Here is a 23750-nt window from a genome sequence, read left to right as displayed (position 1 = left end):
GTTTTGGGTTTGTTTTTTGTTTTGGAATTAAGACGTGGCATATTTTAATAGCCTAATAGCCTCAGTGCGATTGCCATGTGCTGACAGGTTGGGTTCATGCCCTTTTGAATGAAGAAGCCCAGGTTACAGGCCCTCACCCAGAAAGGACAAAGCAAAGCCAGGACCTGCCTATCTTTCAGGTCCCAGGCAACTCCTCTCAAGGAGGCCAGGAGAAGACCTGAAAATGTCCCCTGACCAACCAGTTATAGAAGAAAAAAAAAAAGAGTCTAATTGCTAAAACCACATGCCAAGACATTAAATTACATGAATAACTGTGATGTCATTCTTTCATCTGTAGAGAGCTTACTGATAAAAATTCAAAATTACGAACAACCTCTCAGAGACTTCCCTAAACACATTATTTTGGAGACTTAGTCATAAAAAAAAAAAAGAAAAGAAAAGAAAATCAAAATTTCTCCTAAGAGCTACATCTGGCTCCTGATCAAATTTAAGTGACTAAATTTGAGTGGAAATATCGGTGGCAGAAGACAAGGTAGACTTGGAAAATTAGAAGATATGGGAGAAGAAAAAGGTGATTGTCAGAGGAAGCTTGAAGCTCTTTAAAAAAAGTCCTCTTTGCTTCCCTGGGATTCAGCTATTTTAAAGGATATCAGTGCCAAGGAAATCTAGGAGCTGGGAGTTGAATACACGTGGCTGGTCTTACAGAGCGAACAGGCAGCTGGCCTCCGAGAAGGGATCTCACCTCACAGCGATGGCTTCCCGGCCCCAGGCCCACACGTGTGCTGGAAAATATAATCCTCCAAAGGCCAACCAGTGTGAAAACCCTTCAGCTAAAGAAACTGTCCCCGGTTAAGACGTAACACATGAGCGGGAGTAAAACACTGTCGATAACTGATGCCTCCCCGTTCAACAGCTGATCAAGTCTCTTCCCAGAGGCACCGAAGGGAGGATACTTAAAGGCGAAAATAGCGGAGAGGAATGATTCCAAGTGCATGACTGAAAGACGACAGTATGATACCTGGAGGAGAGATGGGGGCGCCTTGGAGAGGGGGAAGGGAATCAGAGCACATCCAAGCGCCTTCCTGACTCTCAGTGGACAAGCCCTGTAGATGCTCATCTGGGGGTCGGGCACTTGGGAAACTTGAGCTGGAAAAGGCAAATTCTGTCTCCCAAGATCAGCTCTAGTTGTACGGGAAGATGCCACCCAGCAAGTCCGGAGCACAACCAATGAGGAATTCCTAAGATACAAACAAATACACGTGACTGGAGTTGGCAATTTCTCCAAATTTATAAGCCACTTGACGCTAGGTCTGCATCGGTTTTGTTGTGCAAAACATGGTTTCTCATCTGCCAGGCTGTCCAGGTAGAATTATTGCCAGGTGAATTCTCCTAACATAAAAGAATAAGGAAAAATGTGTTTCTAACCAGAGTTTCTTACGGCTTACTCTTGCCTGACTTAAATCCCCATTCACTTCTCCACCCGACAAGCTTTGGAAAGGTTTATAGATAATAAATAGAAGCCACTTCACAACTAATTTCCCAAATTAAATCCACCTCTTTCTCTCCTGGGGAATAATGCTTACTTCTGTTCCTTCCACAGGTACACAAAATTACAGACAATCCTCCATCTGCCATGATAATGGATCCATGAAAAAAAAAACTCTTGAAAAGTTTCAGCTTCCTCTCTCAGAACAAACAACGTATGGAAATGGGGCAGTTAACAATTACCCTTCTTTAAAAAAAAAATGGTTCTGGGGCTTCCCTGGTGGCACAGTGGTTGAGAGTCCGCCTGCCGATGCAGGAGACACGGGTTCATGCCCCAGTCTGGGAAGATCCCACATGCCGCGGAGCGGCTGGGCCCATGAGCCATGGCCACTGAGCCTGCGTGTCCGGAGCCTTGTGCTCCGCAACGGGAGAGGCCGCAACAGTGAGAGGCCCGCATACCGCAAAAAAAAAAAAAAAAAAAAAAAAAATGGTTCTGACAAACCCAGGGGCAGGACAGGAATAAAGACGCAAACGTACAGAATGCACTTGAGGACACGGGGAGGGGGAAGGGTAAGCTGAGACGAAGTGAGACTGGCATGGACGTACATGCACTACCAAATGTAAAATAGATAGCTAGTGGGAAGCAGCCACGTCACAGAGGGAGATCAGCTCGGTGCTTTGTGACCACCTAGAGGGGTGGGATAGGGAGCGTGGGAGGAAGACACAAGAGGGAGGAGATATCGGGATATATGTATGCATATAGCTGATTCACTTTGTTGTACGGCAGAAACTAACACAACATTGTAAAGCAATTAGACTCCACTAAAGATGCTAAATTAAAAAAAAAATTACCCTTCTTTAGCCTAAAGAGAGTGCTAGTGAGAAAAAAAAAAAAAAGTCCACTGGAGGCTGAATGTGGGAGGCTGAGGCAAAAAAGCCAAGTTCTAGATAAACACCGGGGTCGTGGAGCCATCTGAAGTGTGATGGACGTTATAGATCTTTGCCTTCCAAAAACACGTATCTTTTTGCATTAGATTCCAAGAGGTTCATAAACCCTTTGGCACCCACTCATGGACCCCAGATGTACAGAACCCCTGGCCTCGTTTCTAGAATTTACTCTACAATAGAACTGCCCATAGAGATGTATGCATGAAAGTGCTCTGTGCCACTTTCTTTATAATAGCAAAAGAGTGTAAACACCCTAAAGGGCCATCAAGAGGGGACTAATTAGGTAAGATCATGGCCAAGAATAAGAATCCATGAATGCCCAGGAAACAAAAAACAAAATGTATTATTAAGTGAAAAACACAAGGCACAGAATAACGGGCCAAGTATGATGGTATAAACATAATATTTCTGAAAGGAAACACAAGAACCTAGAAACAGTGTTTGTGTCTGAGATGGGAACCTAGACCATAAGGGATCTGAAAGTGGAAGAAAATTTACTTTTATTTGTAATCCATGTTATTACTTTCTTAAGTAATTAATTAAAAGAAAGCTAGCTGGAGAGAGATAAATAGTTGAGGGGGGTGGGAGAGAGAGAGAGACAGAGAGAGAGACTGATTTATAAGAACTTCTGGTCTAGCTAAGTCCCAAAATATCCCCGGCCCTGAGAACAGTTGATATTGTAAAACATTTGGCACCAAGACATACATAGGAAAGCACTCATAAATGCATAAATGCTTTTCCCAGCTCGGGCTGCTGGCGATGCTCAGAGCAGCCGGACCTCCTCTCCCACAGCGTGGTTTTTCTGGCCCTTCCTCTTGTTGAACCAATTATGGGACATTATAACAGCAGTGCCAACATTACTTCTTAAAGGCTGATGTTACTCACTAAACACCCATTAAACCCATCTCCGGGCTCCATTTACAGCTAGTTCAAGGGCAAATCCAGATGGTACAAACAACAGGTATTCAGACTTGATCTGCACAAGGCCAGTCATCAAATACCATTACCAGTTGAACAGTCTTCAACTGCCTGACAGCCACAGGTGTGCCCAGGTGGGAGGAAAAGCAACCTTTCCGGAGGTGGCTGGGTTCCCTCGGTCTCTGCAAACCATCTTTGTGCTCCCCCAAAGGCTGCATTTGCCTCTGTATCTGAACAGGTAGCAACAACGACTGAGGGTTGCTTGGTAACCTGGTAACAGGCGATGCCTAGGTGTTTCTGAGCAGAGGACGGGATTGCATCGTCTCCCATGCAGTCTCCGCTCACGGCTCCACACTGGGGTGGTTAAGAAGATCCAGCAATCCTGGGAGACTTTCCAGGAAAGTCAACTCCCGCTGGCCCTATATTCCCATGGCCCCAGCGTTAAAGATTCATCTGAAAGGAATCGCCCCTTTTTACCTTTTTTTTTTTTTTTTTTTTTTGATGGATTGACAGGCACTGAACCTTCCCGCCTGTGGGATAGGGATAAAAAATGGGATAGAATAAAATCTAGCCAATTTCTTCACCGTAGAGAAGGCTCAGAATTAGGAACGTAAATATGGCATTAGAGTGATTTGGGTATTTCTGTCTTATTAAAAAATATACTGGTCTGTAGTTTTCCTGTGATGCCTTGATATCCATTTGGTATCAGGGTATTACTGGCCTCAGAATAAATTAAAAGGTGCTCTTATTCTTTTTTTTTTTTTTTTTTTTTTTTTTGCGGTACGTGGACCTCTCACCGCTGTGGCCTCTCCCATTGCGGAGCATAGGCTCCGGACGCACAGGCTCAGCGGCCATGGCTCATGGGCCCAGCCGCTCCGCGGCATGTGGGATCTTCCCGGACCGGGGCAAGAACCCATGTCCCCTGTATTGGTAGGCGGACTCTCAACCACTGCGCCACCAGGGAAGCCCTCCTATTCTATTTTTATAGCAAAAAAAAAAAAAAAAAAAAAGAATCAGGACCATAATGTCTTCATAGCAGATCACAGGAGCTCCACGACAAGATAGTTGGGGAGAATGGAGAGAAAGCCTCCTGTCCCTGTGTTCCCACGACTTGGCATGGAAAATGACAATCTCTACTGGAGGATGGTGCCCCACGCTAGTCACTGGACAGCTCTTGACTCTCCAATAAGAGGAGAACAGCAGACAGCACCGAGTGGTTCTGATTTGAGTATGAATGACAAGACTGACTGGACACAGTGGGCAGGTTTTCGTGCTAACCCTCTAGTACTTGAGCTCACGTTAGATGGATTTTCGTTTCCCGATTACATCCCACATCCAAAGCGGTAGGCGGCAGTGAGCCGCAACCCAAGTGGAGAAGGTATTCGAGTTCTCCATGAATAATTCATGCAGGACATAAGCTGAACGCAGAGAACTGAGAACTGGCCGGGGAATCGCTGTAACTTTTGTACGTTTACTGTACCGCGGTCTAGAGATCACCTCTGCCGACACAGGGTGGAAACAGCAAATTAACGTCCCAGCCCGGAAACATGAAAGGACTTTCTCCCTTAAATCACTAATGTGAAGACAGCGACTGGTCACCAGTCTGTTTCTCTCTGACGCACCTAAGGGAGAACTCCAAGCGAGGCAGGAGACAGCCACTCTCAACATCCTTTGCCTGGTTTTAGTTCCCGAGTCTGAGGTTTACAGAAGTGGGGAGGGGGAGGGACAAACGTTTCACAGCGTGGGGTGGGGGGAGGGGGGTGGCGCTCGCCCGCTAAACGTGGGACTTGAATAAATGCAAAGGAAAAAACAGGCATCCACCTCTCCTGGTGCAAACTGGTGCTTAAATTAGCCAACTGCCCTGGGTGAGCCATGACCGGGCAAGGAGTGGGGAGTCCTACACGGAGACTGGAAACCGGCATAATCCTCTGAACTCCTTCTCAGGGGGCACTGGCCCAGTCTGCACTCCCCCGACAGAGATTCCGGAATTCCTACCCTATTCCTCTTGAGGGACGCACTCCCTCTAACTTAAGACAAAAGGCATGACTTTGTCATCAGTGTTTTCAGGTTTTCTGGCTCCAAACTGAATCAGTGAGAGCAACAGCCAGTTTCCCCAGATGGACCAAAAAGATGAAAGCCACGTAAATGGAAAGGAACATCCAGGGTCCGTCAGGGAGGCGGAGACAGAGGGACAGGTGCCCATCCACTCCAACCCAAACCAGCCCAGTCCCATCAGAGTGGCCCTTGCCCACTTGTCCAAGTTGGAAGAGCAAATCAAAAGGCCCTGTTACCTCCTGTGCACTAGGCAGGTGGTTTGCAGAACCAATGGGGAAGGAAAGCACGGGGCCAGACCCTGGCTCACCGCCGTGCGACAGTGGGGTGGGTACTCTGCAAGGACAGGACAGAGCACCTAGCATTTCCCTGCCATCCCTCCTGCCACCAGGCCTGAGTCTCCCCTGTCTCACTCGGCCCAGGGTCTGCAGCAGGGAGCTTGCCTGAAAGAAGCCCAGCTCTACCTATCCGGATGGAAAGTTCACTCTCGGGGAAGAACGGCCTGGGACCCTCAGCATCAGACTTCTTCATCAACGCAGGGTCGAGGTTCAGTGCCAGGGCCATCTGGGGGTCTTCTGCTGCACCCTGAAATGAGAAGCAGGGCCATCACTGTAACACCTGTCTGCCTTCATTCCCCCGGCCCCTCCAGCTCCCAGCAGCCAAGGTGGCTTGCCCTCCTCTACCGAGAGCCCCGGGCCAGCCTAGTCCCCGGGCCAGACCCAGCTGTCAGGCTGGGCTGAGGCAAGAGCAAGGCGACAAGCTTTCTGGCTGCAGAACGTTGAGGATGACAACAGCGGGAACTGAGGCGTCGGTGCTGATCCTAGAAATGGGAAAAACACACACTGGGAAGGATCCGGTCGAACATCAAACCCCCCTCCCTCCACAATTCATCACCGCCGGGCAGATGGCAGAAGGGACTCAGTTCCCCAACTGTCAAAAGAAGCCTGGAGGGCAGGTCCGCTCAATGGCAGCCTCGCAGCAGGAACCGAGGTCACCACCTCTCCAGAGATCAAAAGGAGATGAGAGTCAAACAAAAGCACCTCAAAGGAGAACGAGTGACAGTCGTGGAGGACACAGCACAGCTGGAGGTAAGCCCAGACAGCCTTAGATCACCACGTCACCCTTCTGCTTTGTCCCTAACCAGTCATTTTGACTGTTTTTGCATTAACCACACAAAGTTTGATTTTGACCCCCATGTTCATTTAACAAATATTTATTGACTGCCAACGGTGTGGATACTTGGTGAACTAACGAAGTTCTAGCTCTTATGGAGCTTATGTTCCAGTGGAACACAGGAGGAGCAAACAAGTGAACCTACAGCGGGGCTGTGAGCTTCTCCTCCAAAGACATGGGCAGGAACCCTCTGACCCTAAGGGACGGTGAACAGGATCACCTCAATGGGGAAGGAAACAGCAGATATTTTTTGAAAACCAGGCAAAAACAGCTCTAAACAGAAGTTTCTATTTAAAATGTGTGTCCCAGGACTTCCCTGGTGGCGCAGTGGACAAGACTCTGCACTCCCAAAGCAGGGGGCCCGGTTTCGATCCCTGGTCAGGGAACTAGATCCCACATCCATGCCGCAACTAAGAGTTCGCACACCACAACTAAGGAGTCCACGAGCCTCAACTAAGGAGCCCGCCTGCCACAACTAAGACCCAGTGCAAATTAATTAATTAATTAATAATAAATAAACGTGTGTCCCTAATAGGGGAGAGAAGAAGGCTTATTAATCCAATCACTGAAATCCATCTATTCATAAGCAAATACTAAAACTGTTTTCTTGGGTAAGTTTCATGAAGGAATCTCACTAAAGTTATGCCTGGCTGTGTCTTACACACACACACACACACACACACCCCTTCTTGTTTTCTCATTATCATGTTGATCAGGGATCAGAAAGAGAAACTAATGATTCTGACATTCTACTTCATTATTTCTGTCCAACTAAATGTGAACAACGAGAACATAGACCCTTCCTCTCACATCCTCTCATTTCTCCAATATATTGATATTGTCCTAATCATTTATTTACAATGTATTCTATAATATGCACTTTTTTTTTTTTTTTGCAGTACGCGGGCCTCTCACTGTTGTGGCCTCTCCCATTGCGAAGCACAGGCTCGGGATGCGCAGGCTCAGCGGCCATGGCTCACGGGCCCAGCCGCTCCGCGGCATGTGGGATCTTCCCGGAACTGGGCACGAACCCGTGTCCCCTGCATCGGCAGGTGGACTCCCAACCACTGCGCCACCAGGGAAGTCCTATAATGCACTTTTTTTTTTTAATGCACTTTTTAAAAATTGAAGCATAGTTGATTTACAATGTTGTGCTAATTTCTGCTGTACAGCAAAGTGATTCAGTTTTATACACACACACACACACACACACTCCTTTTCATATTCTTTTCCATTATGGCTTATCCCAGGATATGGAATATAGTTCCCTTATAATGCACTTTAATAAGGGTACCGACACCTCCTTTAACTTTGTTTTAAATGGGAAAAAAAGCCTGGTGGTGTGGTTTGAGCTGCCCTCGTTAAAGTTCTTAGGACCCTCTGTAGAATCCTAGGGGCTGTGGGATTTCACCTGCTCTGTCACTGAGAGAGGCACCAAGAGAGGCAGACTGTCCCACTGTATAAGTCAAGGTTGACGCTGCAGATGGACGACTCTTGGGGACAGAAGGGACTTGGGGAAGGCCAGCGTCTCCCCCCACCCCACCCCCACTGAGTGACAGCTGGTGTCTGTGCCATGTGCCTTGGGCCACATAGTCGCGGCTCTTTGTTTGTTTATAAGCTTTAATTATTTCTAATCCTACATCTCATGCTGACATCTGAGGAATCACTGCAGCCGTGAAAGACATGTTTCACTAGGAGAGTGCGCGCATCGGCGGGTGTTTCTTCCTTTGTCTTGCTTCTTTTTAGAATGTGATGGATGCGGAGCTGGGGGGAAGGATATGGAAAGAGAACCACTTCATTACAGCAGAGATGCGGCCACCTTAATACGCTCAAGGCTGCTGCTTTGACGGGGGCCAATCAGTCGGGTGCAGCTGGGAGAGACCCTGGTTTTAATCGAGGACAGCAGTTTTCAACTGGGGTGTCTCTGTCCGCAGGGGACATCTGGCAATGGGCGTTTTTGTATGTGGGCGTGGGGGAGAAGAAGGGTGCGGACAGCTAGTGGGTAGAGGCCAGCGATGCTGCTAAAAGCCCCATGTCATGCAGGATGGCTCCCACCACAGAGGGTGATGCGGCCAAATGCCAACAGTGCTGAAGCTGAGAAACCTTCTGCTTCAGAAAGATTTAGGACGATCAGAACCTCCCTGTATTGCTGGTCACGCTGAGAATGCACAGACCCTCTTTCTATTGTCAAGATAAGAATTTTCCCGCTTCCTCCAGGAAGCCTGCCTTTCATGTGTTTGGCAAACTTATATTAAGCATCAGCTGTGCACCAGAACCATTTCAGGTCCTGATGGTACAAAACAGTCAAGTCCCCTCTCCTCACGGATCTTCCAGAGACACACAATAAACTAACAATAAATTATAAAGTCGAGGGCCAGGTTGGGATAATGTTGAGAAGAAAAACAAACTCATCACCATAGTTACATGGGACAATTGTCATGTGTACCAGGTTCAAGCCCCATGCCAGGCATTTTTCTAGCATCCCCTAGCATCTCATTATGAAATGCAAAGCTGGAGGGCTCCTCCAGATACGGTGCTGCGGGAGGTCTCTCTGAGAAGGTGGTGTTTGAGCAGTGACCTGAACGGAAGGGAACAAGCCACACTGATTTTTGAAGATGGGGTTTCAGGCACAGAGCAGGAGAGCAAACACCCCGCACCACGACGCCCCTGCCGGCCATAATCTTTGACCATTTCATCAACCTACATTCCGCTGGTTGTACTGCTTTATTTCAGTGCTGGGGGGCGGGGTATACTAATACAATCCCACCCCAGCTTCACTTAGAGGCTGCCTTTTAAAAAGCTGGACAATGGCTTCCCTGGTGGCGCAGTGGTTGAGAGTCCGCCTGCCGATGCAGGGGACACGGGTTCGTGCCCCGGTCCGGGAAGATCCCACATGCCGCTTGTGGCTGTGCCCGTGAGCCATGGCCGCTGAGCCTGCGCGTCCAGAGCCTGTGCTCCGCGACGGGAGGGGCCGCAGCAGTGAGAGGCCCGCGTGCCACAAAAAAATAAAATAAAAAGCTGGACAGAACCCCAGCAGATCCCACTTGTACTCACCCCCGTCCTGGGCACTCGGTCCCACGTGTGGCCTTGGGAAGGGTGGGGCAGTTGTGCAGCGTGGGAGTGGCAGGGAACACCCACAGGGTGATGCCGGGGTTGGGGGGCAGCTTCTACGCCCTGGTGCTCCCTGAGCATCCCTGAGCCCAGGCACCGGCCAGCCTCCCGGGGCTCCTTTCAGACTCCCTTTGGGATTCCAACATCCCCTCCCTCCACTCTCAACTGCTGACGAAGAAAACAGAGAAATACATCCCTTGGAATTTCAAGGAACAGCCTGGCAAGGGACACCAGCGGTGCCTTGGTTGCTTTACCATAATGTCCATGATGTCGGGGGAGAGTCAGGAAGCACCTGCAGGGCCAAGGGGCTCTCATCCCGCAGGCCTGACACCACCCCTCACTCCCTGGAGCCCTGTCTCCTCACCCAGCAAGGACACTGCAGGTGGAGGGGATGCTGCATTGTTTGTTTGTTTTTTTACCAGAGCCTTAAATAAACGCAGCTTGGCCTGAGCAGGGGCCACCAAGTCCCCTGGGGGGGAAATTCCTTCTCTACATCTTCTTGCTTTGCTGAGCATGCCCCTCTTTACTTTATATCAACACTGCCTTTCACTTCTGAGGCTTTTTTTAATCTCTGCAAAGCTTTTCCATCGGGGCTACCTTACTCAATCCTTGCAGCCCCGTTAAGGACGGCGAGGTGAGGGCGTGATCGCTTCCAGGGCAAACATCTGACTAATGCAAGCTGTTCTCGACTTTGCACCGCATCCCTGAGAGCCCGCTAGGCTGCCCATCGGCCGGGCAATGAGTCACTCTCCTTCCCCTGACTGTTTCATCTGAGTTCCCGGGACTCTGGGCAGCTCAGGGTTGCTGTGTCGTCGTCTTGTAGCTCCCAAATGTCAAGGCACTGAAACACAGGCTGCTTCCCAAGCTACAAATCTCCCTCTCCTTTTGCATCACCTGCCACCCCCACCCCCACCCCCCACCGAGTGCTTCCCCTGCCGTCCTCCCCCGTCCCCACCCAATCCTCCAAATCCAGCTCGGTACAGAGAGCAGGGAGGGGGCTGCTGGGAGGCGCCAGGCGACGTCCATCCAGGGCCAAGGAACTTGAGATCATTGTTCTCTGGTGACTATTATTATTATTATTATTAATGGTTGGGGCAAATCCCTGGCTCAGAATAAACAGAGCAACCTCCACCCACTCTGAAAAGACAGCGCCAAGAGACGCGAGCTGGAAAAGCCTAGCACTTTCCAGAAGGAAAAGAGGGAGAGTGGAGAGACAAGGAAAGAAGGAAGAAACAAAATGAGATGGGAAGGGAGGAAAGCAGCCCTGCAATATGCTCGACGTGAAAGCAAAAGAACTTCAAAACATAATATGTACGCGTCTCCCCCAAGGAATAAAACCCAGATGCCGCTCACCAGTGTTTGCTGCCCCAGGAAGACAACTGCTGGTCGCTGACGTTTCTACAGCCCCAGAGAAACGAGTCCCAAAAGGACTGAAAACCTGGAGCGCAACCCGACAGGATGCGGGAGTCTCCAAATGAAATCTACGATGGCAACGACAGCCCCCCACCCAAAGCACAAATGGAAACTCGCCACGAGGTCCCGAAGCCCCGCAGGCCCTGCGGCCCCCAGAACTCAGGGCAACCAGCTGGATGCGTTCGCCCGCATCCCAAGAGCATCCTCCCCTACGCTCACCTATCTCTGGCTCTTCTCTCACTGGGACATACCATTGCTGTTACCAGCCATCAGGGGAAGCAGAGCACATCAACCTCCGATACTCACCACGTGCTCGTGGCAAGCTTGACCTCCGCCGGACCCACACAGGCACACCCTCTATCGTGCCGATTCAGGCCACGCGGGGTCCTCCGGGATGTCTCTGCGCCTCCCTGGCCCTGTGGAGAGCGGTCTCTTTAACTGAGCTTTGTCAGGGGGCCACAGGTCCCTGATGAAGAGCAAAGGGAAGGTTCGCAGGATTCGCTGGTGGCCCCTGCCAGCCACACACAGCCAGAGCAAGGCGGGCGCTCCACCCCAGCGGGGAAGCCGCAGCGCGTCCCTGCCCCGGGGAACCAGGCGCACTGATGCTGGGGAGCGGGGGCTGGCAGCCCCGAGCAGACTTTGTCTTTTCCCCCCACCGCCCCACCAGCTGCTGCCTCTGCCTTTCCCACTTAACCCAGACACACAGGGTGACGGGAACCAGTGGATGCTGTTTTCATTACTAAGAAATTGCAATAATAATGACACTCATACCACGATCTGAAATTATTTCACATAATGGAAAAAAAATTAAATGACGCCCCTGATCACCAGCCGGAATATGGATAATGCTTACATAATAGATGACCTTCTCTCCGGGGGAGGCCGGTAGCGCCCTGCTGCCCGGGGCCGGGCGGGCACGGGGCGGTGAGCGGCCGGCCTCACAGCCAACAGGGACACAGTGACAGAGGGGACAAGTAGCTGCTGTCTTCCCTGCCTCGTTTGCCTACACACTGAGGGATCCCGGGTCATAGCCAGGAGCCCTAAAGACAAGGAGAAGGACAACCCAAAGTCCTTGGTCCCTACTGGTTTGGGAAACACAATTCATCTTGTCTGAGAGCACTAAGATTGCACCCCAACCCAGCTCCGCCCCTTCTCCCCACAGTAACAGCATGACATCCCGTCCGTTGTCAGTGAAGCAGGTTTTCAAGCTTCTAATTGTTCCATCCTTGATGCTTTTAAAATCCTGGATGAGGAAGTCTGAGCTCCCTCCTCCAGGAAGCCTTCCTGGATAAACCCAGCCTAGTCGGGATTAAATGCGCCTCCCTCTCTGTGCTCCCCTGACATCCCACACGTTTCCCTCATCAAATTTGCCAAGCTGCACGGTAACTCTCTGTTTCCTTGGCTATCTCAAAATCATGAGATTCTGAAAGCAGGAGCTGTGTCTTCCGGCTCTCCTATGACAGCCTAGCACAGCGTCCGGGGACCAAGAACTCAGTGAATTTACAGGAATGAGCGATACTACAAAACCTCCAAAATGAGAGGGGAAATGTTGTATAACACAGAAGACAGAGATCCGGGTAAACACAAAATGTTTAGGCCGTAAGAAAGAAGGCAAAAGGGATTACTGCAGAGACGGCAAGAAAAGGCTTAGAAGTATCAGAGTTTCCAGGTAATGGCAAAAAGCATGACTTTCTACCCAGCGCCAGCTTCTCTCCCCTTGATGATTGTGTAAGACCCTCAACATCAGCCCTGAGACCACACGGGGATGGGCAGCCACCTACCCTGTGACTCTCCACCCAAACGCTCCAGCTCTACTCCCCTTCCTGGCACAAATACTCAGAGCGGGGCAGCCCAGCTCACTTCCCGGAAGGTAAGATCTTTCCATCCCGAAGCCCAGGATCCCACCAAGGCCACTTCTTTCAGCTTCCTCCCCATCTCCTCCACGACCTCAGCCTAAAGCTTCCCAAAGGCAAAGTTAATTACAGAATTCTAGTTATGTTTAAGCTGTGTAAGTATGCTATTACTCAGACTATCTTTTGAGGGACAAAACCTTCTCCTATTTCTGATGCCAAATTACTATTCATAATCAAGCCTATTTAATCACATACAACAGATTCTAAAGCACCACACAGCTCTCTCTGCAAAGGTACAGCTCCCTGAGGGTCTGCAAAGATAGCCCTCCAATCACTGCTCCACGTAAGTGGCTCTGTGCTGCGCTCCAAAGAGCCAGGTTTCCTACTAGCGTGGTCGACAGAGAGACGGCAAGTGGCAGAGTTTTCCAAAGCATTATGCTTTTTCTTATAACTTAAAATATGACTTTTCCTTAAAACAATAATATAAATCTAAATGAACGCAAATACCTAAGTACAATGAAGTATTTTCTTTCTAATCCTCAATGATTATCCTTAATCCTAGAAATCATTAAAATATATCTATAAAATCCACACTGACACACTACTATATATAAAATAGATAACTAATAAGGACCTACTGTGTAGCACAGGGAACTCTACTCAATACTCTGTAATGGCCTACAGGGGAAAAGAATCTTCAAAAGAGTGAATATATGTATATGTATAACTGACTCGCTTTGCTGTACACCTGAAACTAACACAACATTGTAAATCAACTATACCCCAATAAAAATAAAAAAATAAAAAATCCAGGCTGACCCTTTTCTGGCTTCTTAATATTTTGAGAACCCCCCAGCTGGTCTTTCCAGGCAACTTTTTCTGACCTCTGTTATCCTTTTGGAGAGTATCAGATTCCTCCAGAAATCTGCTAAAAGACAAGATTTCTCTTCCCAGGAAAAACAGTGCATGCATATCAGACACTTATTGTTGGTAACAAAATGCCCCAAAACTTAGTGGCTTAGAACATCAGTAACTATTATTGCTAGATTCTTCTCCATGAGGCCTGCCGTCCTCCAGCAAGCTAAGTGGGCTCATTCATATGGCAAACTCGGGTTTCAGGGGCAGCAAGAGAAGGAAACATCCAATGTCAAGTGCTCCAGTCAAGTCTCTGCTTGCATCACATTTGGTACCACAGCAGGTCAATGACCATCCAGATTGAAGGGATGGATAAACCAACTGTACCTCTTGTGTGTGTGGGCGGGCAGGGGGGAGGGGTGGGATCCAGGGTCACGTGTCACCGTATGGATAACAACAGGGGGAGAATTTGTGGCCGTTTTTGCAAACAACCACAGCACATAGGCACAGACAGACAAAACGCAGCCCTCTGGATCCATGGGTGAAACTCAAAACTCAATCTCACACGCCTAAAACAGTGCTTCTCCAATGGGGACCCAAGGACGTATTCGCAGAGGTCAGAAAGTTTTCTATAAAATTTTTTTAAGTTTGTATTTTCACTTAAACTATAATCGAGGGCTTCCCTGGTGGCACAGTGGCTAAGAATCCACCTGACAATGCAGGGGACACAGGTTCGAGCCCTGGCCCGGGAAGATCCCACATGCCGTGGAGCAACTAAGCCCGTGAGCCACAACTTCCGAGCCCACGTGCCACAACTACTGAAGCCTGCGTACCTAGAGCCTGTGCTCCACAACAAGAGAAGCCACCGCAATGAAAAGCCCGCTCGCTGCAACTAGAGAAAGCCCGCACACAGCAACGAAGACCCAATGCAGCCAAAAATAAACACAAATAAATAAATAAAAATAAGCTGTAATCAAAAGAAAAAATAATAACACCACAGTCTGAATCACCAGGGTGGCCTCTTTATAACCGAATCCTACCGCTGGATTTCAGTGCCTTTGTTGGCCTTTGTGTTTATGACGGAGCAGGGACCGAGCAGTACTGCTTCCATTGTTGAGGGCAGGCTCAATGGACAGATGATACTAGGAGCCAAGCTCAGGCCAAATACCTTCGTGAAGGCCTGTGTAGATGGGGGAGGTTCCCAAGTAGTTCTAGGACAGCGGGAGAACTGACTCCTTCCAGCAGTGTTCCTGGGACAGACCGGCCACAAGCAAAGGCAGCTGATGGCGGCAGTCAGCACACCTGGCTCTTGGAATCGGTGGTTTATTTTGGGCAAAACCTCATCTGTCACATCACAAAAATGTTGTTGGTTTTGATTTGATCGGTTTTGTTGTTTTGATACGCACGGACACGCTTTGGTTTCATGACTGGGGAAGAGCCAAAAGCATAAGGACTGACGTATACCCTAACGTCATACTCATGCACGTTCAGGCTTATAAATGCGTCTGTAATGGGACAGTCAAATAGCTCGAATCAACGCTGGGGCTGTGTGAGCTTTACTCCCTTTCAAGTGAATACGTACGTTGCGTCAAACAGGGGAAAAAAACACTGGTCTACAGGGCGAAACAATGGCTTCTCCTCCTCTGGGTTTCCCGCCGTATCAACTCTCCTTCAAAATACAGCAATGTCTGCCTTCCCTTCTCCAAAACTGAGAACTTAACAGTACACAGTGACCCAATGATGGGTTTTCTACGCTCAAAATAATGGAGACTGTTGAAGTCACAACTCTCTGGGCCTCCTGTAGCCAAAGCAGCGTGCTGACCGAGACACCATACACACTTCTGTGTGTGGACAAAAATCTCCTGAATGACCCCTTTTGTCCTGAGCAGCCATTTCCCAGGGTCCCCTGTTCCTCGAGATGCTCCAAGAGAAAGGATTCCACAGATAAACGCAGAAAACTTGAGAACGTCCATACAGAAGAGATAAAGACTCTTAAGTCCCACAGCAAAGAAGTGGTTCTGTTTAAACCTACATTTCCCATACTGGCCACACACAGAACTTAGCAATATTCGGCAGATGAAGCTTTAAGGGAAGAGCGCTCAAAGCAATTCTCTTCTGTTCCCAATGCTCAGAACATCCAGCAAAATACTTCTGCTGCTTACGCTGGAATATGATCATATTTATCCAGAAAAAAATCAAAAGGCTGGATGAGGTATCTTGGCCTCAAATATCTATCACTTTCACTAATACAGGCCTGCTGATTATCCTTAAAGAGGAGTCAGTAGAATGTATTGTGTGTGCTTCTCCCCCTGCAGTCACACCAGCTGGATATTATGAAAACCAAGAAGGTAATTATTCTATAAAACGCAGCCCTTCCTTTTTTTTTTTTTTTTTTACGACTATAAATAATAGTAACAAAATAATAATTATATATAAACAGTCAGTGCTGGAAAAGAGATCTCTACCAGAGCACCGCTGAGGAGAAAAAAGCTAATGTTTCTGGCTCATCACCAATATATAGCTTTGACAACCATAAAATCATAAAACGATTTTTCTTAACTCTAGGAAGAAGAGAGAGAGCAAAAGAGCATCTGTAAGACAGTCACGACCCACAGGGTGAACTGATTACTCAAGAGGCCTCTTCCCATAAAATTCTGGTGAGGAATCAAAGTACTAAAACAATGCAACACCAGATCCAGGGTGAGCTGAGGCAGAGAAGATGGAGTGGGTTGGAAAGAAGTATCCTTGGTATTGACACCAATGTTTGCACAAAGCCTCTTGTCTATCCCGTGCTCAGCTTCTAACCGCCTTTTCTTGTATTGTCACACTCCATCCTCAGTATCTTTCTGTGACGCAGACAGACAGACAGTGTCATTAACCCAATTATGGGCTCAACTGTTGCACCCCTACCCTACCCCACCCCTGCTAAAATTCATAGGTTGAAATCCTAACCCCCAGTCCCTCCGAATGGTCCTCTATGTGAAGATGGGCTCTTTAAAGAGGTAATGAAATTAAATGCAGTCTTTAGATGGGATCTAATTTAATATGACTGGTGTTCCTGTAAGAAGAGGAAATCTGGACACACACATGCGTGGAGAGAAGACAGTGTCAAGACACAGGGACAAGATGGCACCTACAAGCCAAGGAGGGGGGCCTAGAACAGACCCTTCCCTCATCACTCTTGGGAGGAACCAACCCTGCCATCACCTTGATCTTGGCCTTCCCGCTACCAGAACTGGGAGGCAATAAATATCTGTTGTTTAAGCCGCCCAGTCTGAGGCAGTTTGTTACGCAGCCCTAGCAGACGAATACACCCCCCTACTTTACATTTGAGGGAGCTCAGGACCTAACATTACACTACTCATCGGAGGCATGGGCAAGGTGCGAACCCAGGACTTCGGATTCCGAATCTCCCTACTCCTCCCACCACCATGCTGTGATCAACCAGGGATACACTAAGACAAGGGAGGGGGGTACTTCAAGAAGCAACCCCACCCATATCAACCCAAAGGGTGTGCGTGGGAATGCACACACTAGGTGCCAATTTGTGACTTGTGAGCCAGTACATTCAGCGGAGAGAGCTGTCCGAGTGTGATGTTGACACGGAGGGGTGATCAGTGCCCCTGTCTGTGGTCCTGGCAGAATTTCAGAGACACGGAGCCATGAACCACGCACGATGGCCCATGAGAACTCACTTCACGGATGCAGACGGACAGAAACTAGCAAGATTCTATGGGGTAAGGACCCAACTGAAAACCAGGTCTCCAGGCTACAAGGGAAAAAATGGGGAAATGTTACTGTGGTTGTTAAAGATGATCTAAAATGAGAAGTAAGGCAGAGAGAGGTTGGTCGCCAGAAGGGACAGAGGCGCCCTCGGCGCCATGCTGGGGGCCCCGAGCCATCAGACATCTGTCCAGGGGACTGGCGTCCGGGCAATCGGAGCGAGAAGCACCCACTCCAGCCCAGGAGAGAAAGAGCAGCAGTGGGACTCAGATGTCAGGAAGGCTTCAGCGTTTGTCTCCTGAACCATTTCAGGCAAAGCACAACGTTAACCGCAGGGCCCTGGGGTGCGGGAAGGACTTCACAGCATCGCCCCTGTCTCTCACCCTCACAGCCAACGCCTTCGTCCACCCTCCGGCCTCGGCCCCTGTTCACACGGCCAGCCATCTTCTCAGCAGCATCCCATACCCACGGGGCCTTGACCAGCAGGATCTGAAACCTCAAACCGTTTCTGGAAATAGTCTTTCTGCCTCCTGATAACTGCTGCCTCCAAGGCTGAGACACACAGCTTCCTAAACGGAACTGCTGACCAGGGTCTACAGCCCAAAGAAAGCCGGCTGGGAAAGGTGGAATCAGGGGCCAGTTAGTGACTCCAAGGAGGGCGGGGAGGGGAGGGAGAGGCTCTGGAAGAGGGTGGAAATCCCTGTGCATTTTTATGCTAAGGAGCTAGTGTGCAAATGGCAGGCAAACCACTTCAAAACAGAAGCTGTGGCTTTGAAGAACATGCTTGATTTTTTTTTTTTTTTTAATGGGGTTTTATCCAAAGCATCACTCTGCTTGGGGCAGAATTAATTATTCAGCTGATCTGGGCTTGATGAGGGCTTGGCAGCTGACAAGGGGTGGAAGCAGCTTGCTTCTAAGGAATGTTTTTCTGCTTCCTGCTGTGGGTACCTGGGGACCAGCATCTTCCCCTTTTCTCTCTTTTCCAAGCCTCAGTCCCAGAGCAAACAGCCAAGCTGAGACACACAGCAGGCCCATATGAGGTCTCAGCTGCTGCAGAGCAAATTACCACAAATTCAGGGCTGAAAGCAATACTCGTTTCTTATCGCTCAGTTTCCACGGTTCAAGGATCCAGGAAGGGGCTCAAATGGGTCCTTTGCTCAGAATCTCACTGGGATAAATTCAAGATCACAGCCAGGACTTCCCTGGTGGTGCACTGGTTAAGAACCCACCTGCCAGTGCAGGGGACACGGGTCTGAGCCCTGGTTCGGGAAGATGCCACATGCCGTGGAGCACCTAAGCCCGTGTGCCACAACTACTGAGCCTGTGCTCTAGAGCTCACAAGCCACAACTACTGAAGTCCACGTGCCACAACTACTGAGACTGCACGCCTAGAGCCCGTGCTCCGCAACAAGAGAAGCCACCGCAATGAGAAGCCCGCGCACCACAACGAAGAGCAGCCCCCGCTCGGTGCAACTAGAGAAAGCCCGCGCGCAGCAACGAAGACCCAACGCAACCAAAAATAAAATAAATAAATAAATTTATTTTAAAAAAAGAAAGATCACAGCCAGCTAGGGCTGAGATCCCATCTGAGGCTCTCATCCAAGTGCACTGGTTCTTGGCAGAATTCAGCTTTTTGCAGATGAAGGACAGAGGTTCCCATTTTCTTGGCGGTGGTGCTGGGGACTCCTCCCAGCAACCAGAGACCACCCTCAGGTCCTTGCAGGCAGCCCCCACTGTGGGCAATTCACAGCACGGCTACTGGCTTCTTCAAGGTCAGCAGGGGACGACGCTGTCTCACTTCATATCCCTCTGACCTCAAGAAGGGCCAAGACACTCTTTTAAGGGTTCACCTGATTAGGTCAGGCCTACCCCGGATACTCTCCCTATTGATGAACTAGAAGTCAACCGACAGAGGACCTGAGCAGTAAGTAATGGCAGTGAAACCCCACCGAGGGGAGGGGATCCCATGGCGCGCACACCAGGGGGTGCGACTCAGAGGGGCCGTCTCGGGATTCCACCTACCACAATCCCTGTAGTGCAAAACTCTCTCTTTAACATCCCTATCCCCCTAAGATTTCTGGAGGCTAAATTTTCCCTTCAATGACTAAATCGGAAGCCATACATTATGGACAAGATTTAGTGGTCCACCAATTCTTTGTAGCACAAAGTCTCCATCAAAGCCCCAACCTCATACAACACATCTAGTATCTTCTGGCTCATCAATAATCCATGGCAAGGCGGTGGCATACTCCAGGAGTTCTACCAGGCAGAGGCAGAGGCTCAGCCATCAATGCGGAAGAGACCGGTGGTGGCCACAGGGCCAACTGCTCCATTAGGTACAGGAAGTGTAGAGCCCAGCACCCATTTTCAGGGCTCCCCCCCCAGAATGTTTTAATTTCTTTTAAAATAAGAAGAAACGAATAATAATGAAACACACTAACGAATCCAGCCTGGATTATATTCATCTTTATGCCAACATAGCTATAAAATATAATTTTCCATCTTTTTTTTTTTGGTGGAGGAAGGGGTCCACAAAGATGAAAGCTCCTACGGCCCCCAAAGGTCCAAAGGTGGGCCTGGCAGTGGTGCCCCTTCAAGGTACACATGGGTTTTCCTTGCATAGTCCCACAGTGACTCCAGAGGGCATCTGACCCTCCCTCAGAAAGAGGACTCAGGCAAGCCCGGGGTCCTACAGTGCTGACCTTTGGAATAAGTGAATTGAAAATACTAAGTGACAAAGCAGGATAGATCCCCAGCCACTGCAGGACGGTGCTGATACGCTAATTAGTCTGATGGGAACATATCAGCCTGAAGTTGTAAACACGGGGCTAACAAGGTCTGGTCCCTGGATGAGCCCCATGGTTATGTCGGAGACCTAACGGCCATCAACCACCTCACGGCTGGGAGCTGATGGCCTCCAGTGGGACGTGAGGACACAAACGAAGCGATTAAAACCCTCCTCACACGCCAGGAAATGGGCATAAGACTATTTATCATGAACAATGTCAAGAGATCATCTCATTAAAAAAGAAACCGAGAGAGGAGAAAATTGAGCGTGTCACTCGGTGTCAGAGGTAAGTATTAAGGTGACACTTGGGCATTAAGATGGAAGGGGCTAGAAACATACCAACACGAGCTGGGGGAAAGAAAGGACGGAAAGATGCCAAGATGGATAAAAGCATAAAGAAGAGGGCAAGGCTGAACGGGTGAAAAGGAAACCGGGATGGACAATGGAAGATGCAGGAAGAGGCAGGGGTGTCATCCCCTGCTAGAGTGGCGACACTGGGTCACACAGGGAGCTCTGTTATTAACGAACTTCAACTCTTGCTCGAGAAACAAGGGGATTCAGACTGGACAGTCCCTGAGGCCTGTTCTACACCCAACCTTCCAGAAATCTATAAATTTCTAGTTCCAGACAAAGACATCAACTCTCACGCCATGGAAGACAGAATCCCACCAACTATCCCTCCTCCACACCCTAACTTTCCAAGCCGCTGAGACAGTGCATCTTAAGGAGGGCTGCAAGGTGGGACTTCACCCCAGATGGATCAGGGTGACAACCCAGCAGAGGGCAACAGTGCAGCCACTCCAGACCCTCAAGGGCGTCTCCCTGGGCCGGAGGCTGGCACCTCTCACTGCAGCGCGTAGCAGGGCTGCCGCTTCTCAGGTAAAGGCTCCTCGTGGGAACATCACACCCAGTGGGTGCTCGAGAGGAAGAATGCCCATCTCTTCCGAGGATGGATTCCCCCGGCTTCAACGCGGAGCCTGAACAGAGGAAAATGTGATGCCCACACAAGCCAGCCCAGACTCTTTCAGACAAGGGCATTTCTGCCCTGAGGATGATCTGTAGATAACTCCCTCCGCATCACACAGGGAAGCCGGGGAAAGAGCCACACATGAAAGATGTGAACGTCTTGAAGGTGATATTGTATCTAGATATTCACGGACCTGCTACAGTTAGATACTATACCTGTTTACTATAGAGAAAGCACCCTGCCAAGAGGAATATGCATATACAAGTGTGTGTGTGTGTGTGTGTGTGTGTGTGTGTGTGTGTGTGTCCCTGTTATTTGGAAGACCCAGATAGAAATACATCATGGCAGAAGTCCTCAAATTGGCCTCCACATCAGAGTGCCCTCCTGCGAAGGAGGCCAAAGGATTGATGTGTTCACTGACAGAGGTGGACTAATTTAGGAGAGAAAAATCACAAGCATCCCTTCCCAAACTAGAAAAAGAATCCACATGGAAAGCTCCAACACAGAGGAAAGAGCCTTTTGCAAAAACAAAACAAAACAAAACAAAACCACAAACCCATGACAGGTAAAAGGTACTGACTGCCTTTCTCCACCACGTAGCCACAGGTGGAAAAATATAGGAGGCATTCACACTATACACCTTCTGAGCGGATGCAGGAGGCCAGCAAACCAGCCCCGGATTAACGTGAGAGCCGGCTGGAGAGACAGTCACTGCCAGGATATGAGAGGCACGAGGGAGGGTTAACTGTGTCCTGGTCCCTGGAGCATACACCTAAGGCGAGCGCTTTCCTCTGCCTGCCAGGTTCTTTTCCACCTGCAGCTGTTTGTTGCTGTTGCCCTCCCCGAGGGCAACTGAGATCATCCAGACCCCCTCCCCCCCACCCTCCCCCTCCTGGCGGCCTCATCCCTCCTCTAACCTGTAACATCCTCCTGCTTGCCCCGGGCACAGGGATGGGGAAAAAAGATTAATGTGCTCTCTGGGGGGCACCGGAAAGCAATACTGGGATTTGGCAGTAGAAGCAAATGCATATCTGGAAACTTAGCTGTTGCCCAAGCAACCCCATGAGCTACAGGGGCCGCGGGAAGGGAAGGCATGTGTTGCTGAATTTAGACGGGCGCCCCTGTGCAGGTAAATACAGAGAGCCCAAGGCTCAGCGCAAGAAACAGTTTGAACCCATCATTGCCACCCGGCTGCTTGCTGTTCTTTGTCTCTTTTCCCCCCATTTCTTATTGTCCCCGCCCAGGACAATTGTGTGGAAGGAAGGACATGAGAGACTGAAGGGCCACTGGCCGGGCTTAAGGTCACACGGAGGAAAATGACTAATGGGCTGTCAGGTCCCCTCAGACATGCCTACTGCAGCCCACCTGCCTCCGCCCAGATCCACACCTGGCCTGTGGGTACAGGTGGGAGGGCGGAGCCGAGGGCCACATGATGTCCACAGAGCCCCGCCTTCCACCCAACTTTCTCACCTTTACATTTGCAGCACTATTTTTTTGCGGTACGCGTGCATCTCACTGTCGTGGCCTCTCCCGTTGCGGAGCACAGGCTCCGGACGCGCAGGCCCAGCGGCCATGGCTCACGGGCCCAGCCGCTCCGCGGCATGTGGGATCTTCCCGGACCGGGGCACGAACCCGCGTCCCCTGCATCGGCAGGCGGACTCTCAACCACGGCGCCACCAGGGAAGCCCTGCGGTACTATTAACTTGGGCCGGTAATCAGGAGCTTAGTGCAGGTGACAAGCCATTCATCAGAAGCTACCGCATTCTGGTCCCAGCTACACTGCACTAATACAGGATTTCCCTTTCATGCCTGAAACAAAGAAAATCCTGAGCATATGTGCTGTCGGACTGCCAGACAGGCGGGGAAGAGAAGCCACTAATAAGACAAAATATACTACAGCCCCATCAGCTTAATATCTACATGAGAAACCCAGCTTTGACATCTCGCTGAGGGCAAACTTGCTGATGAGAATTAAGTCAGCTGTAATACACCAGGATTTGCCCCAGAAGGCTCTTGTTCTATGCCTATTAAAAAGGCGACGGAGGGATTAGCTAAGAGAACGGCAATCCAGGGAGGCCTGAGTCAAAGGACTATGAGTCCTGGGGTCACGCAGGGCTTCTAAGCTCCCCAGGCGGGGAGGGGAAGCTTCCCCATCAAAAGCGAGGCAGAGAACCAATGGAAACTCACTTCTCCTGAAAGGACTCAGGCAAGCTCACCTCAGGGGGCCCAGCATCCTCAGAGCCCAGCCCACTGGGCTCTACTCCGTGTTCCCCGCGCCACTGCACCTCGCCGGGATGCTTGGGACTCAGCATCCCTGCCCACCTCTCCAGGGTGCAGGACACAGGCTGGCCGTCGGCCGGACCTGCCCTGCGCTGCTGGATGGTAAAACTGAGAGGCTGACTGTCCTGCCTCAGAATCACCCAGACCTTTTGTTTGCTCACATTCTGTGCTTTTTGATCAATCC

General features: G+C 49.8%; 1 protein-coding gene across 19 annotated transcripts in view; it reads right to left on the bottom strand.

The window, feature by feature from the left end:
• Positions 1–23750, bottom strand: part of SLC39A11 (solute carrier family 39 member 11) — a 431349-nt gene that overhangs the window by 236897 nt on the left and 170702 nt on the right. For 10 of the 19 annotated variants that reach the window (XM_032618000.1, XM_032618009.1, XM_032618011.1 and 7 more), the window contains one exon: positions 5847–5988. In XM_032618000.1, the coding sequence (XP_032473891.1) occupies positions 5847–5988 (142 nt within the window). The remainder of the gene's footprint in view (positions 1–5846; positions 5989–23750) is intronic. The other 9 variants (XM_032618004.1, XM_032618015.1, XM_032618005.1 and 6 more) reach the window with 1 other exon arrangement.

Source organism: Phocoena sinus, chromosome 20 (genome assembly GCF_008692025.1).
Source record: "Phocoena sinus isolate mPhoSin1 chromosome 20, mPhoSin1.pri, whole genome shotgun sequence".
Lineage (NCBI taxonomy): Eukaryota > Metazoa > Chordata > Mammalia > Artiodactyla > Phocoenidae > Phocoena > Phocoena sinus.
Note: the sequence above shows the minus strand (reverse complement) of the source record. Positions and strands in the feature narration are given on the sequence as shown.